The 23,856-nt window shown below is 46.5% G+C and overlaps 1 protein-coding gene across 1 annotated transcript in view; it reads left to right on the plus strand.

The window, feature by feature from the left end:
- The window catches only part of LOC306758811 (SH3 and multiple ankyrin repeat domains protein 2-like), a gene marked incomplete at both ends in the record, with an annotated part of 185,400 nt that overhangs the window by 158,693 nt on the left and 2,851 nt on the right, over window positions 1-23,856 (plus strand). Inside the window, 4 exons of the mRNA XM_079244214.1 lie at window positions 1,500-1,538; window positions 2,130-2,242; window positions 6,578-6,683; window positions 7,494-9,999. Of these exons, the coding sequence (XP_079100340.1) occupies window positions 1,500-1,538; window positions 2,130-2,242; window positions 6,578-6,683; window positions 7,494-9,999 (2,764 nt within the window). The remainder of the gene's footprint in view (window positions 1-1,499; window positions 1,539-2,129; window positions 2,243-6,577; window positions 6,684-7,493; window positions 10,000-23,856) is intronic.

Here is a 23,856-nt window from a genome sequence, read left to right on the forward strand (position 1 = left end):
TTGTTGTCTGAGTATCTGAACTAAATACAGGTCTGTCATCTGCCAACGTTCTGACTTTGTCTACAGTTGTGCTCATATGTCTTCATCCCCTCTCATTAAAGAAAAGGCTGAATTTACAACAGTCACTCAAATAACTGGAGACTTAAAAAAGGAACAATAACTAAAAATTTGCAGAAATATAATTTAGTAATATAAGACACTGTTTTTTCATTTAATTGAGTTGAAGAAAGAAAAAAATAAACAAATAAATGTGTCCTGGACAAATTAGAGACTTTTCTGTTGAACAGTGGGACAAAATACCTGTCAACAGGTGCAGAAGTCTGACTGAGAGGAACAGAAAAAACCTGACTGGAGCGGAAACATTAAAGGATTGTTCCACTAAATATTACTTTATGACTGATGGAATAGCTAATAAATTATCTTATTTGTTTGTTTTTAAAAAAAAAAAAAAAAAAATCTATTGAACCAGAATTAGAAAATAATGTCATGATTTTCATAAAAATTTTATTTATTATTACTTTAGTCAATTTCATCTTATTTTACAGGCCGCTGTTTTTTTCCTTCTTTAATGAAAGGGGATGAATAAATATGAATAAATATGAGCACAACTGTAAGCGACTGTGTGAGGAAAAGTGAGCGGGTCCTAATATCATGCCCAGAGGAACACCACGTTATTCTCCTCGGCTGTAATTCTGGATTATCAACCCCCCCAGATGGATTCTCCTTGTACAGTTTGTGAATAAACACGACGTTTTGTAGCTGGATTGTAAACATCCTGGATGGAACTGCAGATCACCTGAAGCAGGGTGTCAAACTCCAGTCATCCGGCGGGTATTTGTTGTGTCCCTGCTCCAACACACTTGATTCAGATCTGATGGATCCAACAGCTACTTGCCAGCCTTATTTTGTGTTGGAGCCTGGAGACAACCAGACCTGCAGGACTGGGTCTGGGACCCACGAGGACTGGATTTTGACACCTAGAGGGTCCGACACCCATCAGAGCTCCTCGCTACCGCTCCTGAGACATGGTCAGCCATATGGGCCAACCCGCTCGGCGATGGAGCGGAGTTTCAGCTGAGTGACCAAATGTTTCTGGAGAAGCAGAGGAAGATGAACTGGTATGAGATCTCTCAGCAGCTGTGTGAGCAGATGTTGTGTTGTTGCATGAAAACCATGAAACTTTAGCTGTAAATCACTGTTTTTTCTTCCTTCCTTGTTTTATTTGCTGTCACTGCAGGCTTGTGTGTGTGTGTGTGTGTGTGCGTGTGTGTGTGTGTGTGTGTTTGTGCGTGTCTGTGTGTGTGTGTGCGTGTGTGTGTGTGTGTGTGTATGGAGGAGGTTTAGTCACTCACAGATACGTTTCCAGGGCAACCAGGCTGCATGTTGTGCTCATGGCACATGGGACAGAAAGAGGAACCTTTCTGCTGTTTTCTGTCTGTTCTACTGTAGTTTGGGTCATTGACGGTCCTTTCCTCCCCTCTCCTCTCCTCTGTGTGTAGATGCGCAGAAGAAGAGGATTGTTTTCCAAGTCACTCTAAGTAATCACTCCCTTAATGCATGGAAGCTTTCCACATCCCACACCGGGGCGGCCAGGGGGGCCACAGTGAGGGGAAACACCAGGCTAGCATGTAGCTTCCCCAGCTAAACGATCCTTTCGGCGGACTCAGTCTGAGAGCATCATCACACCCCAGCAGGACGTTCAGATCTGACAAATTTGCCGTTCACACCTTCCACACTTTGCAAGCAACAAAAGAAATCTGAAAGAATGAAAAACCCCAAAGAAAACGGCAAACTTGACGGATTCTGCTTTCATTGCTGGTTTGACATAAAAAGAGGGAGCAACCCAAGACCCGGATGTTGCTTCTGGGTCGGCTGCGTTTTTATATGTTAAATAAAACAGCTTGCACGGCTTCCAAGGCTGGACGCATCTCATCAAAGTCCCCATGCCCCCCCCGACCCTGCACTCCTGGAAGACGTAGTTTCCAGTTTTAGTTTCATGTTCGGTTCAGGTGGCGCCACTGTGAATGACCAGCTTGCGTTTGAGCATCAGGACCTCACTGCAGCTTTGCAAGTTCAGTCCCGCCGCCTCACGCCAACGCTCACCGGTTACGACTCGGTTTGTGTTGCAGATAAAGTCGACGAGATGACGCACGCCCAGAAGGCCTCGCCCGTGGACACAAAGATCGCCACCATCAAACCTCGCCCAACCAGTCGCTGCTTGGTGACGCCCACCGATATGAACGTAAGGAGACAAACATGAACATGTGTGACGTGTCTGCAGACATGTTTAGGATGTTAGGGATTATTAGGGTCAAACTATAACAATCAACGTAATTTCCTTTCTGTTAAAAAGTATAAATAACATGAAGAATGTTTAAACAGATGGATTACACGTGAACATGTTGGAAACCACATGGAAGTTTATTTAGTCCACCTGTTTTTCTCAGTGTTGGCGCCTCCAGCCTTCATATTTCTAAGTGATTAACGTGTCGATCACATGTGCTTTACATGCAGATCACATGAAGAAAAAGTAAGCGGTAAATTATTATCTTGGTTTCCATAACGAGCAGAACCTTGTTCCGATGTGATTTCTGCTTTTTCCAGTGCAAAGAGAAGCTAAAGCACCAACGCAGCCACGAACAGCGTCAGATGTCACGTTGCTACCATAGACTGTATGTGAAAGATGGACGGCGCCGTCGGTGGTTAAAAGTGAAGCCTATGTGGAAGTGCATAAAACTGCAGTTCCCCCTTCATCCACTAGGGGCTGCAAAACAGAGCAAATCCCCATAGACTCCCATGTTAAAAAGACCAACTTCACAGCAGGAATAAACATGTTTACAGCAGGAATAAACATGTTTACAGCAGGAATAAACATGTTTACAGCAGGAATAAACATGTTTACAACAAAAATAAACATGTTTACAGCCTTGTAAGGCAAGGCAAGTTTATTTGTATAGCACCTTTCATGTACAAGACAATTCAAAGTTAGATAAATGAGACAAAAATTCATTTTAGGTTTAATAGGTCAGGTTTACTTTCATGACAACTGTGGGGGGAGTGAATTTTTTTTCTAATTCGCCCGTTTAAAAGTAATTTAATCTCGAAGTTCAGCATATTTAGGGGCGTGTCCTTTTGATTGACAGGTACTCGATCTCCCGCTTCAAGTCAGAACAACCGCGGTTTTTAGCTGGTTAACAACGTGACTTAGCTTTAGCCCGCTTACCTCTGTTAGCTGGTTAGCTCCTGTTATCTCCGGGTTAGCCCAGTTAGCTTTTAGCTACAGAAAGCTCAGAGATCGCTCGATGTCAATCATCCACCATGACGCTCACAGCCCCCCTCTCAGCTCCACCTCTTTGCCCATATTTGTATTTTCTGGGTGAGACGACACGCATGCCCCTGCCAAGATGGTGATGGTAGGAACCGCCCACCGAGCTTCAATTCAGCTCTTCAGAAACCTATGGGTGACGTCACGGAGGCTCCGCACACCTTTTACAGTGGGGCTCCAAAGTTTGGGCACCCCTGGTAAAAATTTATTTTAATGTGCCAAAAAGAAGCAAACAAAAGATGGAACAACTCCAAAAGGTGTCAAATTACAGATTAGACATTCTTATAACATGTCAAAAAAAGTTAGATCTTATTTCCATCATTTTAACTTTTAAAATAACAGAAAACAAAAAATGGCCTCTGCAAAAGTTTGGGCACCCTGCATAGTTAGTACCTTCTATTCCCCCCTTTGGCAAGTATGACAGCTTGTAAACTGTCTTATAAACTGTCTTGTAAACTTTTCATAGTCAGCCAATAGTCTTTTGAATCTTGTTTGAGGTATCTTCACCCATTCTTCCTTACAAAAGTCTTCCAGATCTTTGAGATTCTTGGCCGTCTGTGACGCACTGCTCTTTTAAGGTCTATCCATAGACTTTCAATTATGTTGAGGTCAGGAGATTGTGAAGGCCATGGCAAAACCTTCAGTTCATGCCTCTTGATGTAATCCACCCTGGATTTTGAGATGTTTTTAGGATCATTATCCATTTGTAGAACCATCCTCTCTTTAACTGCAGCTTTTTCACAATGGCATTAGGGTAGCATCCAAAATTTGCTCAAATCCCATTGAATCCATTTTTCCTTCTACTCGTGACATGTTCCCTGTGCCACTGGCTGCAATACAACCCCAAAGCATGATTGATCCACCCCCATGCTTAACAGTTAGATAGAGGTTCTTTTCATTAAATTATGTGCCCTTTCTTCTCCAAATGTACCTGTGCTCATTCCGGCCAAAAAGTTCAATTTTAACCTCATCAATCCACAGAACTTGTTTCCAAAATGCATCAGGCTTGTCTTTATGTTCCTTTGAAAACTTCAAATGCAGATTTTTGTGGTAAGGACGTAAAAGAAGTTTCCTTCTGATGACTCTTCCTTGAAGGCCATATTTGTACATGTACCTCTTTATAGTGGAATGGTGCACCATAACTCCAGTATCAGCCAGATCTTCCTGGAGGGATCGTGCAGTCAAACTTGGGTTTAGACTTGCTTTTCTTACAATCTTGTGAGCTGTTCTGTCTGATATTTTTCTTGGTCTTCCAGATTTTGCTTTAACTTCCTCTGTTCCCAATGACCGCCATTTCTTGATTACATTTGGAACAGAGGCTATTAGCATCTGAAAACACTTTGCTATTTTCTTAAATCCTTCTCCTGCTTTGTGAGCATCAACTATTTTCAGTTTCAGTGTTCTTGACAGCTGCTTAGAGGAACCCATGGTGCCGATTGTTGAGTCAAGGTCAGATGAGTCTGAGCATTTAAAACCTTTGAGATTGACATCACCTGGTCTTTCCAGACACTAACTGTAAACAATCCAGGACACTGTCAGGTCTCTGTTGTCAAATTGGGGGCATACAAGGTACTAACTCTGCAGGGTGCCCAAACTTTTACAGACGCCATCTTTTCTTTTCTGTTATTTTGAATGTTTAAATTATGGAAATAAGATGTAACTTTTTTTTTTTTACATGTTATAAGAATATCTAAACAGTAATTTGATGCCTTTTCGAGATTTTCCATCTTTTTAAAGCTCCTTATTTGCACATTAAAAAAAATTTTCACCAGTGGTGCCCAAACTTTGGAGCCCCACTGTATATACAGTCTATGGTTGCTCCAAAGTGACAAGAAAATGCAGGAACACACAGCAAAGATCACACGAAGAACAATGAGCCTCTTTCACCAACATGTTCTAACGAATCTTCTTAAATTTGTTCTCAACTTGTACTTCAGAAATCTTTTACGAAAACTCTCCATCAGGTCCATGAACCTGTTGTTCGTATCCATGTTCTTAAACTGGTGAATACCAATCCCTCGGAAGCTGAACGGACGGACCGGATGGCTCGACTTTGCAGGAAAACATCCAGAACAGTTTGTGAGACTTCCGGTGTACCAGATCTGCGCCGGGTGTCGCGCCTGCTGTGGACGTTGGGTACACCAACGTCAACTTACCGAAGTAGTTTTTCAGCAAAGTGGGATTGTAGTGGGCTTGTTTAGAAAGAAATCCATCATTATCGATTAGACGGGACTTCCCACGGCCTGACCATCACGTCTAAAGTTCAGACGCCATTCGGAAAGCATTGCATAATTACACAACTAAAAATAACAATGTGACTTAAAGTTAATGTTCGCGGCTCCAGTTTAGTTCATAGTTGCAATATTAATTCACATTTTAGCCAGTTTTACATAAATGAGACGTACAGGTGCATCACTAGCAGGGCGAGCTCCACCTGGCGCCGTTTTAAATGCGTTTGCAATGTGTTGACAAGTTGCCGTGATAATAAAATCCATTACATAGTTTGCTGTACCTCCTACAGTTGGTAAAGCACATTTACACCCGGTGTTGCATCATTTTAAGATGCAGTTCACCTGCGGAGGAGTGCTTTATTTGAGGAATCCTCCAGGTGAGTCTGACAGGTCTAATTAACCAGGCGGCCACGACAAGACCTGGATTTCTGAATAAAACTAATCCAGATATTAAAAAGACTCCATTGAGATGACTTTAAATGAATAAATAGAATATTGTGCCGGTGGATGTGACTCGGACATTATTGGAGCGATGTTAAAATGGATCTGTGTGCAGATCTGACCTGAAATCTGCCTCCACTGCTGCTTGTTGAATGAATGAACGGACGAAAAACTCTTTCCTCTGATGGAAATGATAACATTAAGAAGCCATCTTCCAAATCTCGTTCATCTTAAAATAACAAAAAATGATCTAAAAATCAGTCAAAAACATTTCTGAAACTTTATTTCATCATAAGAGTCCTCCTGAGCTCTCGTACGAAGATTTTGGTGAATGCCAGGATAAAAGTTCGTGAGTCGGAATTAGGAACTTATCTGTTGGTACGAGCTGTAGGTGAATGAGACCCAATGTTCGGCTCTTCATATCCCTCCAGTCAGAACCAAAAGCTGAAAATGTAGATGAATGTTTTTCCTTCAGAAAGTTTCTGATGTGACTTTTAAACCAAACTAAGAAAAGTTGTTCAGGAGGCAAACAGGAAGTGTGTGTGTCTGAGTATATCATGAACGCCATTGTGATTTTCAGTCCATGTATCACGACCGCCAGGGAGTTGCGGTGGTGCCGCCCACTGTGCCGGGAGCCTTCCTGGGGTTACCTGAAAAGGGCACCATGAAGAAGCAGAAGTCCATAGGTAAGTTTGTGTCAGCTGGAACCATAAACTGCACGTCCAGTACTTTCTGCTCTTACTTGTAATATTCTACCAACGCTGGGAGGACTTGCTCTGTGTGCTCTTGCAATATTTGCAGCTAATTATAGATAAATTAGAATGATCCCGTCAGCAAAGTCTGCTTTTAGGCGGTGATATTGGAGGTCATTAAGCATCTGCTGAGACTTCACTCTCACTTCAGAACCAGAGGAACGCCATGCAGGCTGGCGGTACTCACAGTTCTCTTGACATCAGCTTTTCAACAAAAGGATGATGGGAGCACACAGCAGCATGTTCAACCCCAAACCTCCCTCCTATCCTTTACAGTAACTAAACAAATGAAAGAAACAACTTTACCGACAGGCTTGTTATCTGAAAACGACACTGGAAAGCTGAGTTGTCACCGTGTAACTTGGTTTTACATGTAAATGTCAGCAAATCGCTGAGCAGGAAAATTAAACTGATGCACATATTCCACCTTTTGGTCCTCGTCTTCAGATAATAATACTCAACCTCTTTTCAGTTTACACAGCTCCATAATGGCTCCGCAACTCCCAAATAGATTTACACTCAGCGCTCTGAATATGTTTTTTCTTGCCCTAATTTCCATTTTCAAGATTTCATTTTGAGGTTATTGCTCGGCTTAACTTGCCAGAATATTCCAGATTCCTGCTACAATTTAATAACGGCTGAAAAAGAAATTAAAACCAGTAGCACATGCCTTGGAGGAAATATAAAGAAGGGATGTTTCCCTCGGGTCCTCACATAATTTTCTCTCTGCTCCATTTCCCCAAGGTACAGAGGATGAAAAACAGGGATTCCTCACACCTCCCCTGCTCAAGTTCTCCCGAAGCCTCTCGATGCCTGACACCTCGGAGGACATTCCTCCTCCCCCAGCCATCTCACCCCCTTCACCGCCTGCCTACAACTCGTCCGCTGGCCCAACGTCCAAGACCTACGGTACCACACGACCGGGCTTCACCCAGAACTCTCCAAATGCAGTGACCACCATTAGCCAAACTAGAGACGTTGGAACGTTACGCCGCGGATATTTCCGACAGAGCTCGGAGCAGTTTGAGAGTACACGCACTCGAGGGCGCACGCCAGTGCCCGAGAACCCATACTCTGAGGTGGGCAATAAGACGCTGTATGTGCCGGCGAAACCGGCAAGAAGGAAGGGTATGTTGGTAAAGCAGCCGAATGTGGAGGACAGTCCTGAGAAGTCATGTCACATACCATCAAGCCCTTCAGGCCCAGTTTCCATGCCCACAACGCCTGTAGAACGGACGTGCTCCTCCATCCCCATCCCCACCATCATCGTTAAGGAGCCGTCCACCAGCAGCAGTGGCAAAAGCAGCCAGGGTAGCAGTATGGAGATTGAGCCCACCACCCCCGAACATCCACCTCTCACACCCACTGTTGGTGGGAGTGGAGGTTTGCGTCCAGAGGACCCCCTCTCTCTTAGCAACCCCTTTGCTGCAGCTATTGCTGGTGCAGTACGGGACCGTGAGAAGAGGCTAGAGGCCAAAAAGAACTCAATTGCCTTCCAGTCAATAGACATTGGGGATGATGATTTTAGCGGTCCCACACCAACCCCTCGTCTTCGCCAGTCCAAGTCCATTGATGAAGGCATGTTCAGTAGTGATGAACGTCTTCGAAGGATACTAGCCCCACCTTCTGCGGCACAGCTCGGACCCCCAGTTGGTGGGGGTAGTGGCAATATGACAGATTTCAACACTCCTGAGCCGACAGTGGTTCGGGAGCCTCTAAACACCAGAACAGGCCAATGTCCCAATCTGGACAGTCCTGTTAGTCTCCCAGCAACTCCTCCTAAGAGCCACTACAAGGCCAATGGGACCTACCTCCATCCTGTCACTGGAAAACCCTTGGACCCCAACTCTCCTCTTGCCTTGGCCCTGGCTGCACGGGACCGGGCCATGAAGGAGCAACAGAACCATCCTCAGAGTCAAACAAATCCTCCTCAGGTTCAGCAAACATCGAAGCATGAAGCCCAGTCCCTTCCTCTTCAGCAGAGCCACAAACCAGACCTCAACCAGCCGCTGTTCATCGACACCAAACTACGGTCTGGTATTGAGACAAGTTTCGCTGCAATCTCCTCAGCGACTATGGGGCGGCCGGGCCGAGGCGGCCTTCGGAGGCAAATGACCGAGCAGAAGTACGAGTCTGACGGAGCGCGGGAAGAGCGCCAGCATCAGGCAGTCGAAGAGAGGAAGAGCGCCCCGGTGGACGTGGGCAACACGTCGCATCCAAAGTCAGCTGGCTTGCTGATGGTCCACACAACTACAGACGCGACGGGCAGCAAGACAAACAACCAGGAGGCGGAAGTGCAAGACAGCAACAGGCCTTCTGAGCTGAAGGACCCCAACCAGCCTGATCCCCCCAACGCTTTGACCATGTCCTCCAATCCTCAGTCAGTTGCATTACGAAAAAGGAGCGTTCCTCTGGGCGAATCCTTGGATGAACCGGTAAAACTATCCTTCCGAATTCCCCCTCCCCCTCTGGCTTCAGTCGACATAGATGAAGAATTCGAGTTCTCAGAGCCACTTCCCCCACCACTGGAGTTCGCAAACAGCATCGACATTCCTGATGATCAGGCCAGTGCCTACGCAGAGATGATCCAGCAACAGAGACGGAACGGGGGACCTCCTCTGCCCCCTTACCACCCACATGCTCCGCCTCCAGTCACCGACCCACACAAACGGGTGGCGAACAATATGCCTCCCTCTTATCCTTCTGCTCCACCTGACCCAGAGTCAGGGGTGGGTGACTCAGGCATCGAAGAGGTGGACAGCCGCAGCAGTGGGGATCCTCAGCACATGGAGACCACCAGCACCGTTTCCAGTATCTCCACCTTGTCGTCAGAAGGGGGCTTCTGTGACAGTGCTCTGGAGAGCCTCTATGCCACCGCAGATGGACACGCCTTCCTGGTGGACCGCCCGCCCGTCCCACCCAAACCCAAAGGCAAGTCTGTTATCAACAGAACATCGCTTTATCGTGACGCCCTCATCGAAGAGCCCCCAGAGTCCTACGGGACGCCACCCCAGGCGCCACCCCCTCCCCCCTCTTCCTCTGAACCTCCAAGGACTCCTTCTCAAAGGACATCCAAGCTGTGGGGCGAACAGCCCCCCGAACTACGCAGCCCCCCATCCACACCTGACAACAAGAACACCGTGATCACCGAGCTGAGCTCCATCCTGCAGCACATGAATCGAGACAGGCCATCCAAGCCAGGAGAGAGCCTCGACTCCCCCACAGGGACCAGGGGGGGCTTCGGAACCAGGTATGGCATACAGCGGTATGTCCTGTGGTATTTGGATGTTGATGGTTTTTGTGTTTTATTCCATCATTTCATTCAGCGTGTGATTTGAGCAACCCTCTCAGTGAACAGTTTTGCATTGCAGCTGATATTTACATTGTCTGATGTGTGTTTTACTGTTGACGCTGATTATTTCAGTGGGTTTCTGACATTGCATTTATAATGTGGACGTGTGACGGATTCATTGGGATGTGCCAGGGTCCCACATTGCTTGGAAATACCTGCGGTGGTTTCGTTGTAGTTTTAATTCTTCCAACGTTGAGAAAAACATCATTCATTCATTGAAACATGCCATTAGCTCATCCACTTTGTTGTTCCCGACGAGACCTTAAACAAAGACCGTAAACTTACCTTTTACTTCATAATTAATTACAAACATGCAGTGTGGAGGACAGACTTTATTGTTCTATATATGTGTGACTAACTGTATTATATAAAGTTATGAGGAGAAGCAAGCTTTGTGCTCAGTCTCTTGGGACATCATGATGAAATAAATGGCCCTTTCAAGGTTTTAGAATATGACAACACAGGACTTATTGCCTGTGATAGACTGGCGACCTGTCCAGGTGTACCCTCGCCTGACGATTGCTGGGATGGACTCCAGCTTCCCCGGGAGCAGTCCAGCCCCCTGAACTGGACAAAGCGGTGTCGAAAATGAATGAATTAATGACAAATACTATGTTTACCTTTAGTACTCATTATATTTATTCAAATCATCTGCAGGCCTGATCTACAAGCTGTGAGCTCATTTGCTGAATGTTGAATGCTGGAGTTTAAGTTGCCCCAGTATCAAACAAATATTCTCTCCAGTTTTCCTGGAAGTGACATATTGAGGGAAGATGTACATATATACATTCCGTTAATATGATATTTACATACAGAATACATATATTTGTGCCTGATATTTGGCCTTTGTGGCCTCAAAAAGCTGACAACACCAAAGGCAAAGCAGCCTAAAACGATGGTCACTAGGCTCATACCTGCTTTTACATCAGTCAGTCCGTCCACTAAGAGGCAGTGCTGAGTCCCACGTTCACTTCTCCGGCTGCTAGCGGTAGCACACGGCTATGAAGTTGTTGCCTGCCATCTAAAAACACCTGAAGAAGAAGAAAACCGCAAAGTTTTTCCTCTTTTCCACAACTTCTTTGTGTGGTTTATATTTGGTGGTTCTCCCTTGCACTGGTTGCGTGCCAGCTGCACAACTCTGCCCCCCAGTGACTCCAGGTGGTATCGCTCCATTTTCTGCCTCCGCCGATGGACCAAACTGTCCGTCCAACCGTCTTCTTTATACCTTTAGTTGGTAGAGTTTCACTGACTTGTCTGCCTGTGATCTTCGTCACATCCCTCATCCTCTGCTTCTCTTGTGTTACCATGGCAACATCATTTAGCTGAACGTGCGTTTGGACAGAAACTGATTGCGTTTGAGGCGTTGCACGTAACAGCTGAAGCTGTTGATGGGAACGTTTTCATGGACCATTCACCCGAATCAACTCAACTTATGCTTTATTAACTTCCGTTCCATGCCCCCCCCCCCACCCCCAAACGAGAGTCGCATAAAAAGCTCGATCAATAATCCACCCTGTTCCAGACTCATCATGTGGTCTGAGTCCAGATCCACCCTGTTCCAGACTCATCATGTGGTCTGAGTCCAGATCCACCCTGTTCCAGACTCATCCTGTGGTCCGAGTCCAGATCCACCCTGTTCCAGACTCATCATGTGGTCCGAGTCCAGATCCACCCTGTTCCAGACTCATCATGTGGTCTGACGGGTCCATATCCATCCTGTTCCAGACTCATCATGTGGTCTGATGGGTCCAGATCCACCCTGTTCCAGACTCATCATGTGGTCCGAGTCCAATTCCACCCTGTTCCAGACTCATCATGTGGTCCGAGTCCAATTCCACCCTGTTCCAGACTCATCATGTGGTCCGAGTCCAGATCCACCCTGTTCCAGACTCATCATGTGGTCCGAGTCCAGATCCACCCTGTTCCAGACTCATCATGTGGTCCGAGTCCAGATCCACCCTGTTCCAGACTCATCATGTGGTCTGACGGGTCCAGATCCACCCTGTTCCAGACTCATCATGTGGTCTGAGTCCAGATCCATCCTGTTCCAGACTGATCATGTGGTCCGAGTCCAGATCCACCCTGTTCCAGACTCATCATGTGGTCTGACAGGTCCAGATCCACCCTGTTCCAGACTCATCATGTGGTCTGAGTCCAGATCCATCCTGTTCCAGACTGATCATGTGGTCCGAGTCCAGATCCACCCTGTTCCAGACTCATCATGTGGTCTGACGGGTCCAGATCCATCCTGTTCCAGACTCATCATGTGGTCCGAGTCCAGATCCACCCTGTTCCAGACTCATCATGTGGTCTGACGGGTCCAGATCCATCCTGTTCCAGACTCATCATGTAGTCTGACGGGTCCAGATCCATCCTGTTCCAGAGTGATGGATGCAGACATCATGTCTATTATTACTGTACCAGCCTGTGGGACCAGTCTATGATCTGGGTTGTTGTGGTTAGTCAGGTCTGGGTTCATGTGTAGGTTCAGGTCTGGATTGAGGTCTAGGTTCAGCTCTGGGTTCAGAGTCAGCTGACACCTGAATATCCTGAACAAGCAGGTTTTTCCATCTTCCTGCAGGATTCATGGGTCAGATTGTGAAGAACTGGTTCAGGGTTCTCACATATGGACTGGAAACCAGAGAGTCCAGACCTGAACCTAGACTTGAACCCAGACCTGAACCCAGTTCTGAACCCAGACCTGAACCCTTATGGAGGATCTTTGGGATGGAGGTTCAACTCCAGGGAGGAACTGTCCATGATGGACACCAGTTTGTAGCTGTCTCCTGGTTCTGTGCCGTGATTTTTCCAACATTGTGAGTCCGCTTGATTCCCTGGAATCCCTGGAGCTGCTGCTCCTCCAGCATGGTGGCCATCCCAGACTGGAAGAGCATCTCCAGCAGTTTCATCCCCTTCCTGCACTAAGAAGCTCTTCCAGGGAGCTCAGGGTGGCATGGAGGCAGGATGGGGACGTAGTGGAGTGTAGGGGTGTAGGTGGGTGTGGGTGTGGGTGGGTGTAGGGGTGTAGGTGGGTGTAGGGGTGTAGGGGGCTGGAGGATGGTTTTAGAGAGTGGAATAAATGTGTGTGTGTGTGTGTGTGTGTGTGTGTGTGTTGGGGGGCTGTATGTGTTAAGATGTGGATATGTGTCTGTTGGTGTGTTGGAAAGGAGGGACTGCAGCATATCCTTGGGTGGGGGCGTCTCCTGTGGGTGTGGGGGTGGTGGTCCTTTGGTCTAGGGTCTCCTTCCACCGTCCCTCCCCTTCCTTGTCTTCCCGCCCCCTTTGCTTGTGGTCGGTTGGTGCTTCTGGGGCCGGTGCCGACTCTTTGGTTTGAGTTGCTGGGAGCTCTGGTTTTTGGGGCGGCTGCTCCTGGCTTGTCCTGGTACTCGGGGCCCCGGCAAAGGGGGGCATGCCTAGTGCCACTGGCAGCTAATCTCCAGGAGTGAAGCCCACTGGCCTTTGGAGCAAAATCCCCAGACCCCCCTTCTTCCCTGCTCTCCATCACACACCGGCAGGGCGTTGGGAGGTGGGCATGGTGTGGTGATAAAGTCCATCAATGTGGTGTTGATCACTGCACCCGGTATCTACTCACCTCCCAGTTTTAATCACATTTAGTCACCACAATACAAAAACACTGATGACTCATGGTTACGTTTTGGGGGGCGGGTCATGCAGTGTACGGTGGGTGGGGCTGCTTATGCGGTTCCTCTCCCGACACGGTGTGGTTACCCCCCTCAATTTTAATTGCAATTAACAGACACTTCATAATCAATCATTATCGGGGGAGGAGGCAGGATGGAGTCCTCCCATGCCCCCCATTTCCAGCGCATTGCTGGGGGGGGGGGGGGGGGGGGGGGGGTCATGTGGGAGAGGGGTGCTGTCCGGTAGACCTGGGCTGGCTTGGCTGAGGGAGGGCGCTGCTGGCTCTGGGGGGTGCCAGGTTGGCTGCATCTGTGGGGGGGTGGCGGGACACTGGGAGTTGTGGGCGGTGGTCATGGAGGCCTTGATCAGGGTCTACCTGAACCCTGACGCCACCGGGCGTCTTACACTGGGCTTGTTAGGAAGGAGAGATTGGGGCGAGCGAATGGATGAAGTTGTGAATAGAAGGCGAGAGAGTGGAGGGAGGATAAGGGGAGGAATTTGGGTGAAGGAATTCAGGTAAGTGGGCGGGGGCAGCGTTGGGATGGGTGTATGCAGATGGCTGGGGTATTTGAAGTTAGGAGTGGCATGATGTGAAGGGTGTGTGTATGATGGAGTGTGTTTGTTTATAAGGAGGAGTGTAAGGCCGGATGGAAGGGGGCCTAAGGGGTGTGTTGAGCATAGAGTGTACATAAACTTCACACACACTTCAGAGCAACTGATGGATCAAACCGTCAGACAGCAGCTGGAAGTCAAAGCTGATCATGATCAGGACGTTCTGCGTAAGCGTGATGTCACGACTTTTATTTCACCAACAGGTAAGTCGAGAAAACACGCAACAGTGGCGCCTTCAAAAACCCTCTGCCGGATCTCCATCCTCTGATCCGACGTGTAAAAACCATAGACCGTATATAAAGAGATGGGCGGAGCCTCCGTGACGTCACCCGTAAGTTTCTGAAGAGCTGAATTGAAGTTCGGTGGGCGGTTCCTACCATCACCATCTTGGCAGCATCATGCGCGTCGTCTCACCCGGAAAATACAAATATGGGCAAAGAGGTGGAGCTTAGAGGGGGGCCGTGAGCGTCATGGTGGATGATTGACATCGAGCGAACTCCGAGCTTTCTGTAGCTAAGAGCTAACCGAGCTAACCTGGAGATAACAGGAGCTAACCAGCTAACAGAGGTAAGCCGGCTAAAGCTAAGTCACGTTGTTAACCGGCTAAAAACTGCGGTTGTTCTACGTTCTTCTGACTTCAAGCGGGAGATTGGGTACCTGTCAATCAAAAGGACACGCCCCTAAATATGCCAAATTTTGAGATTTTTTTTTTTTTTTTGAACTTATTCTTTATTCACAATCTTTAGTGCAAACATCACAGTTGTACTAAAAACAAAACAAATCAAACAAATGCAATAGGCACAGTACAGTGTAGGCATTTTTCACAAAAATAAGCAGAAACTAGACTTAATCCGAAATATAGTTCTGAATTGTAGACCATCTGTCCATAAATATATCCATCTTCATTTGTAGTCTTGCTGTAATAAATTCCATATTATAAACTTCCTTCAGTTTGTTCTTCCATTGTATAATATTGGGAGGTTGAGGCTTGAGCCAGGAGACCGTAATCATTTTCTTAGCAAGTAAAAGTAATAGTCTTAACTGGATAACATTACAATTTGGTCTGAAATTATCTGAGAAAATTCCCAGTATTATGACATTTGGATCCAACGGGATTTTGACACCTATACAGTTTTGAATTTCACGTTGGATATCTTTCCAATAATTTGTCAATTTTGGACAATCCCAAAATACATGAGTATGGTCTCCCACATGGCCACAACCTCTCCAACACTGATTTGAAGTTTTACCAAATTTTGATGTGATGAGAGGAGTTCTAAAAAATCTAATTTTAGTTTTCCATTCAAACTCCCTTAGTACCGGACTATTTGTTATTTTATGTCCCTCTTTCAATGTCTGTTCCCAGTCTTCATCCTTGATAATAGTGTTCATTTCCAATTCCCACTTTCCTTTTATATCCAGTGTGTTCTCTACACTTTGCTCTTGTAATATTTTATAGGCATGAGATATATATCTACTAGTTGTTGTTTTTTTGATAACTGACATAAAAAAAACATTCTATATTAGAAGGTGGAGTCTGAAAGGAAGTCAAATAGTTATGTTTCTGTAAGTAATGTACTAATTGTAAATATTTATAGAATTCTTGGGTTGGGAGGTTGTATTTTTGTTGGAGCTGTTGAAAAGTCATCAAATTTCCACTCTCAACCATTTGGCCCAACAAAACGAGGCCTTTTTCAGCCCAAGTTTTAAACTCAGAAGAAGGAGGGAACTCCAGGTTATGATGAATTCTTATCAGTCTACAGATAGAGCTAGGGATATTTAGTATCTTTCTGATATTAGACCATATGGAGAGAGTGGTTCTGACCCATTCATTTGCAATTTTCTTTTTTGGCAGTACATCAAGATTTAAAAATGGAATTGTATCAAGAAAAATATCTTGACAATCAGCTTGTTCCATCCTATACCATATTGTATCCTCCTCTTGACAGATCCATGTTATTATTGACCGAAGCTGAGCCGCAAAATAATAATTTTTCAAATTTGGAACATTTAATCCACCAAGTTCCTTTGGACACATAAGACTTTTAAGTTTAATTCTTGGACGTTTATTCTGCCAAATAAATTTTGAAATCCATTTATTAAGTGTCTTAAATGTAGACATTGGAATTTTTATAGGCAGTGACTGAAACAGAAAAAGCAACCTTGGCAATACGTTCATTCTAATTGTTTCAATCCTCCCTACAAGTGACAGAGGTAAAACTTCCCATCTTATAAAGTCTTTTTTAAGTTCATCCATTAATTTACCATAATTAGCTTTGAATAAATGTGAAATGTTTGGAGTGATAATAATGCCCAAATATCTGAATCCTTGAGTGGACATTCGAAAATTAAACTGATTTTTAAAATTTGTAGGCCATTGGCCTTTTAACATCATTGCTTCTGATTTTGATTGATTTATTTGATAACCTGAAAATTTACCATAGTCTTCAAAAACTTTCATAAGTGAGGGTAAAGATCTGGCTGGGTCACTAATATATGATAAGATATCATCAGCAAAGAGGGAAATCTTGTGTCATCTTTCTTATTTCTATCTTCAATGCCTTTGATATCTTTATTCATCCTGATTAATGCAGCAAGCGGTTCAATATTAATTGCAAATAACAAGGGGCTGAGACAATCGCCCTGGCGGACACCTCTTTCCAAGTAAAAGAAATCCGAGCAGCACCCATTCACCCTGACCCGCGATTTAGGATTTGTATAAATTGTCTTTATCCACTCCACAAATTGTGGGTGAAAGCCCATAACTGACAGTGTTTTGTAGAGAAACTGCCAATTGACAGTATCAAATGCTTTCTGAGCATCAAAACTAATTAGCATTGAATTTTGACTATTATTTTTGGCCTGTGTCATGATATTTAAGGTCCTTCTCATATTATTGGCACTGTGTCGATTTGGAATAAACCCTGTTTGATCTGGGTGAATAAGTTTTTTAACATGGTTTTGTATCCTTTTTGCTAGGATATTAGTCAGCAGTTTTAAGTCATTGCATAGCAGACTAATCGGTCTATAGCCATCACAATGCGCAGCATCTTTTCCTTCTTTATGAATGACTGAAATTATGGCCTCAGACCATGAGACTGGCATGTTACTATTCTTAAGTGTATAATTAAAAACCCTGGTCAGAAGTGGTATTAAGATATCAATAAAACATTTATAAAATTCTCCAGGAAGCCCATCGGTTCCTGGAGATTTACTGTTTTTCAGTTTTTTGATTGCCTCTCGAATTTCACTTTCCGTTATGTCTGAAACCATATCTGACGCTTCTTCTCTGGATAATACAGGAAGATTTAGGTTCTTAAGGAAAGTATCACACTTTGCTTTTAATTTATCATTCATTGGGTTCGGTTCCTCATAAAGCTTTTTAAAAAATGTTGCAAATGCCTTGGCTATTTCTTTTGGTCTGCATACTTTCGTTTTAAGTGTTGGATCCAGTATATTGTGTACAATTCTATCTGACTGCTTTACGAAGTTGAAAACCCAACAGGCGGCTGGCTCCGTTTCCCATCTCATAGTATTTTTGTCTAGAATATCTTAAAGCCCCTTCTGCTTTATATGTGAGGATTTTATCTAATTCTTTCCTAGTTTCTTTTAGTTTTAATAAGACACTATTTTTTCCACTACGTTTATGTTCCATTTCTAATACTTTTATTTTATTTTCAAGATTTGATTGTTCTTCCAAACGTTGTTTTTTTAATCTAGAAGATATTTCAATCATTTTCCCTCTCATCACAATTTTAGCTGCGCTCCACAGGGTAGATGGGTTAACCTCTCCAGTGTCATTTGTCTCTAGATAGTCAATAAAAGTTTGTTTTAATTCTTGAACTACTGCTGTACTTGTAAGTAGTGAGACATTCAATCTCCAGTATTTAAAGACATTCTCCTTACCCGTGTCAAGATGCAAAATCACAGGCGCATGGTCACTCAATGTTATATTATCAATCTGGCAGTCAATAACTTTGTACATATGTTGTTGGGATATGCAAAAAAAATCTATCCTTGAATAACTATTATGGACGTTAGAGAAGAAGGTGAAATCTTTCCTGCTAGTATTATTATATCTCCATGGATCTCTCAGTCCCAATTCCATCATCACATTATTAAGGATCTTTGTTTTCCTATTTTGTGGGCCCACTTCTGCTGGTGTTCTATCTAGCTTACCGTCTTGCACAGCATTGAAATCTCCCCCTACTATTATCATCCCTTTAGCATTCTCTGCCATGGTGTTTGCAAGATCTTTGAAAAAATTTTCATCATGCTCATTTGGAGCATACAGATTTATAATAGATATCTCCTCCCCCTCCATTCGGCCAAATATCATTACATATCTCCCCAATTTGTCTTGAATTACCTTTTCAGTTGAGAAAGCCAGTGATTTATGTATTAAAATAGCTACACCCCTTTTTTTCCCAAATGAAGCACTATATATTTGATTTACCCATTCTCTCTTAAGTTTCTTATGTTCCAGCTCACTTAAATGCGTTTCTTGTAATAGTGCGATGGAACATTGCAATTTCTTCAACTGGCTAAAAAAATTTTTTCTTTTTATAGGATGGTTTATGCCATGGACATTATACGTAACAATAGTCAACTTTCCCATAATAGTTTAAATAATGTTAAGAAGAAGTACCTTAATGTTTTTTCGAAAGCGTTACACATGTAAAATTTGTACCTATAAACATATGGATGCACTTTTGATACATTTTTCAAAACAAAATTAACACATAAAAGAACAGAAATGATGAACAACACAAAGAACTGACTCCCAAATTTTGAACAAACTTGCCAGTCCTCCTTAACAACGGTTACCGTAGAGACGGTGGGGCGTGACGAAACCCTCCCGTGTTGAACACTCTGTGTAATAGCAACTTTCCGACAGCAAAAGGCTGCACTCATAGCTGCTCTCGCATAAAGAAAGTAAAGCAATCGATTAAAGTAAAAATCAAAAGTAATATTGCGTCCCCTTTGACTAGGGGGGGACCCTTAACATAATCATATAACGTGTCTTATGTTAACTAGCCATATTATTTGAAAGTTAGCCCTGTTTTTCATAGATGTCACATTTACTCATCGGTCATGTATTATTTGTCACCTTAAACCAGTGCTTGCAAATCCGCAATGCTCAGCGTTGTGTCTCCGGCTGCTCCCTTGGATGCAGCAGCCCAGGTGTTGCGCAATAGTTTATCACGGATGTCCTCTCGCTCATTCACTTTGACGGGTATCCCCATATCCTTGAGGGTTGGCGCTGCCTCCGTGAGCGTGGAAAAGGTCTTCGGGCCATGGTCAAAGTAGATCTTCAGCTGGGCAGGAAAAGGTGACACGGCTTTTATCCTCTTTTCTTTGAGTTGTTTAATAACATCTCGTACTTGTTTTCGTTTCTTCTGTGTATCCGCGGTGTAGTCCTGGTCGAAATATATTTTCCGGTCATTATAAATAATGCCACTACTTTGCCACGCTTTTCGAAGTACCTCATCCTTCACTCTGTAGTCCAAAAATCTAACGATAATAGATCTTGGTGGTGTAGAATCTTTTGGCTTCATCGTTAGCGACCTGTGCGCCCTCTCAATGCCGAGATCTTTGTCGTCCGGCATATTTAATGAGGTGCGGATCAATCCGGTTATGAAAGGAATCATGCCATCCTTTTCTTCGCCCTCTTTTATCCCGTATATGCGCAAGTACTTGCGTCTGGCTCTTGATTCAATATCCTCGCATTTAGCAGTCAGATTAGCTTCTCGGTGTAGCAAGTGGCGAATGGCTCTCTCATGGCGCTGTAGCTGGTCTTCGGTGTCGCTCACTCTTTGCTGTGTTTCAGTCATTTGTTGTTCAAGAGCATTCGTACGGTCAAGCACATCTTTTAATGTTGTTTCCACCCTATTCAATGCAGCTTTGGTATCTTTAGAGGCATCCGCATGTTCTTTTCTAAAGTTTCTCAACTCCTCTAGCACGGGCGCCATGTTGTTTTCGGGCTCACTCACGTCCAAGGCTTCATCGACATTCGCAAGTCGTGCATCCTTTTTAGCGCTTTTGGGTTTCTTTTCGGAGTCTCTTCTAGTTCCCGACATCTTTATAGAAGTTCACGTTGATTCTTAACCAGAAATATAAACTTTATTGGCTAGTTTTTGGGTCATTCCCCGGAGCCGAAGAGTCAGGCTGCTTCTTTGGTCATGACGTCACAGGAAGTCCCAAATTTTGAGATTAAATTACTTTTAAATGGGCGATGGAGCGTGTGTGTGTGAAGGGGATATGTAAGGGGTCGTACAGTCAGGGGTGTCTGGTGGGGCGTGTGTGTTTGGGGGGCGTGGGGGTGAATGGGGAGTGTGTCAGGGGGAGCGTCGGGGGGGGGCATGTTATGGGGTGTGTATGTGTAAATGGGGGAGTATGTGAGGAAAGGCAGAGGAGCGGGGGAGTGTGTGTAAGTGACGGGGTGGATAAGGTGTGTGGAAGGGACCATGTGTGTGTTTGTGGTGGGGGGTCTTGGTGACTGGTGCGCTGCGGTAGGGCCGGTGGTGGTCTGGGGATCGTGGCCCTCGGTTGGCGTGGGCTGATCCCTCTGCCTGCGGGGGTCGGGGCTGCCCTCAGGCTCTTGGGGCTCTGTCTGCCCTGGGTGGCCGATGCCCGGCAGGGCCTGGCTTTGCCGGTCCGGGACCGCTGGGGCCTGTTGCCCCTGACTACAGGGGACTCCGGCTGCATAGAACCATCACGTCACCATGGAAACGTAACATCTCCATGGAAACAGACATGCTGATTACAGATGCACTTCTCCACAGGAAGGAATAGAGCAAAACGTCTCGGAGTTTCAAGGGGTAAAACGTTCATCACTGCGTTACCTGGACGACTCAGATGAACACGTTACCCACACATCATCATCTGCAGCCATGTTTGGATGTTATCTGTCGGATAAATCAGAGGAATTCTGGGAGTTTTAACTCCCCTCCCTTTTACGTCACCAGGGACTCTGATTATCTGCCCCTGCTCAGGGTGTTGCGTTGCCCATGGAGAGGGTTGCCAGGCAGCGGGAGGCGAGGTTGTAGGCAGAACGGGGGGGGGGAGACACTCCTGCTTGTGTGACCAACGTGGAGATCATGGCCTAGATCCACACCTGCCCCCCCCCATCACGTTCCTCGTCTCCGCAGCATCCGATTCTCTCCTCTGGATATTTATCTTCATTTCTTCGCCTCCCAGATTAAATGTGGGTTGGTTGTGCCTGTGGAGGAAACGGTTGCCCGGCAACCAGCTGATGAGCACGGCCGCGAGGCCCGCGGTGATGTCAGTCCGAGTCAGGGGATGGGTGTGTGTTTGCACATGTGTGTGAGAGCGATGAAGCGGGAGGACGGCAGGCCGAACCCTCTGCAGAGTTCAGCATCATCTCACGCAGGTCACGTGCTGCGCTGCGTTAGTAGGCCAGCGTTATGTAACCAGCGTGTGTGTGTGTGTGTGTGTGTGTGTGTTGATGCTTCTATAAATACAGTGGATGTGTGCCAGTGTGTGCGACCTCCTGTGTGCTGAAAGGAGTCATGTGATGTGTGGGTGCTGAAGGCGAGGTCTCCCACCGAAGAGATCAGTAACGCCACATCACTTCCTCTGGAGCCGCTCGGCTGACGGTCGCTGAGAGGAACACACACACACACACACACATTACTCACGCGCATGTGTGTGTGTTTTAGCTGTACAGCCTCTAAAAGTCTGAATCCCGTGTAAATAAACAAACATGTGAGTTGATGGAGCTGCGACTCCAACTGGAGACAAACTGGTGAAAAACAGAAAAATGTTGAGAGAATTAGAAGGAATCTCTGTGCACTGGGGATGAGGCTGGATGGATCATGGCCGCATCAGATGTGCTGAATTTCTCCCTGAAACCCAACATGCAGGTTAGAGCTCCGTCACATGGAGGGTCCAGAGACGCCGCCGTCTTCTGGCGACCGAAGCTCGCTGTTCTGAGACGGACGTGTGAGGAAAAGTTCTGCATCTGCAGAATCATGTTTTCTTCCTGATCAACACAAATCCACGGCAACGACTTCCGTCTCCTCGGTCAGCTCTCCGCCCCTCTCAGGAGGAATCAGCTGATCGGGTCCAGCTGATGCTAGTCCTACGTTCCGCTACGCCTCGCATTTCGTCGCTCCGCCAAGCCCTAACGACGTCGGAGAAGCTTTTCACTCCATGTTTCCTAACCCGACCCGAACCCAACCCGAACTCGACCCGAACCCAACCCGACCCGACCCGAACCCAACCCGAACTCGACCCGAACCCAACCCGAACTCGACCCGAACCCAACCCGAACTCGACCCGAACCCAACCCGAACTCGACACAACCCGACCCCGACCCGACCCGAACTTGACCCGACCCGACCCGACCTGTACCCGACCCGACACGACCCGAACCCAAACTTGACCCGACCCGAACCCGAACTCGACCCGACCCGAACCCAACCCGAACTCGACACAACCCGACCCCGACCCGACCCGACCCGACCTGTACCCGACACGACCCGAACCCAAACTTGACCCGAACTCGACCCGACCCGACACGACCCGAACCCGAACTTGACCCGACCCGACCCGAACCCAACCCAAACTCGACCCGAACCCAAACTTGACCCGACCCAACCCGACCTGTACCCGACCCGACACAACCCGAACCCGAACTTGACCCGACACGACCTGAACCCGAACTTGACCCGACCCGACCTGTACCCGACCCGAACCCGACCCGACCCGAACTTGACCCGACCCGACCCGACCTGTACCCGACCCGACACGACCCGAACCCAAACTTGACCCGAACTCGACCCGACCCGACACGACCCGAACCCGAACTTGACCCGACCCGACCCGAACCCAACCCAAACTCGACCCGAACCCAAACTTGACCCGACCCAACCCGACCTGTACCCGACCCGACACAACCCGAACCCGAACTTGACCCGACACGACCTGAACCCGAACTTGACCCGACCCGACCTGTACCCGACCCGAACCCGACCCGACCCGAACTTGACCCGACCCGACCCGACCTGTACCCGACCCGACACGACCCGAACCCAAACTTGACCCGAACTCGACCCGACCCGACACGACCCGAACCCAAACTTGACCCGAACTCGACACAACCCGACCCGACCCGAACTTGACCCGACCCGACCCGACCTGTACCCGACCCGACACGACCCGAACCCAAACTTGACCCGACCCAAACCCGAACTCGACCCAACCTGAACTCGACACAACCCGACCCCGACCCGACCCGAACTTGACCCGACCCGAACTTGACCCGACCCGAACCCAAACCCGACCGGCGCCGTGGAGAAGCCACTGCTGAGCTGTAAGTTTTCCCAGCAGGCAGTGAAGGCAGCAGGACCCCTTCACTTCCCCTCAGGCTGTTCCATATGTCACACGCAGGAAGAGAGCGATATGTAGGCTAAACGCAGCTCCTTGCAGTTGGTGTGTGTGTGTGTGTGTGTGTGTGTGTGTGTGTGTGAGGGGGCT

This window comes from Telmatherina bonti (genome assembly GCF_933228915.1).
Source record: "Telmatherina bonti genome assembly, chromosome: 1".
Classification (NCBI taxonomy): domain Eukaryota; kingdom Metazoa; phylum Chordata; class Actinopteri; order Atheriniformes; family Telmatherinidae; genus Telmatherina; species Telmatherina bonti.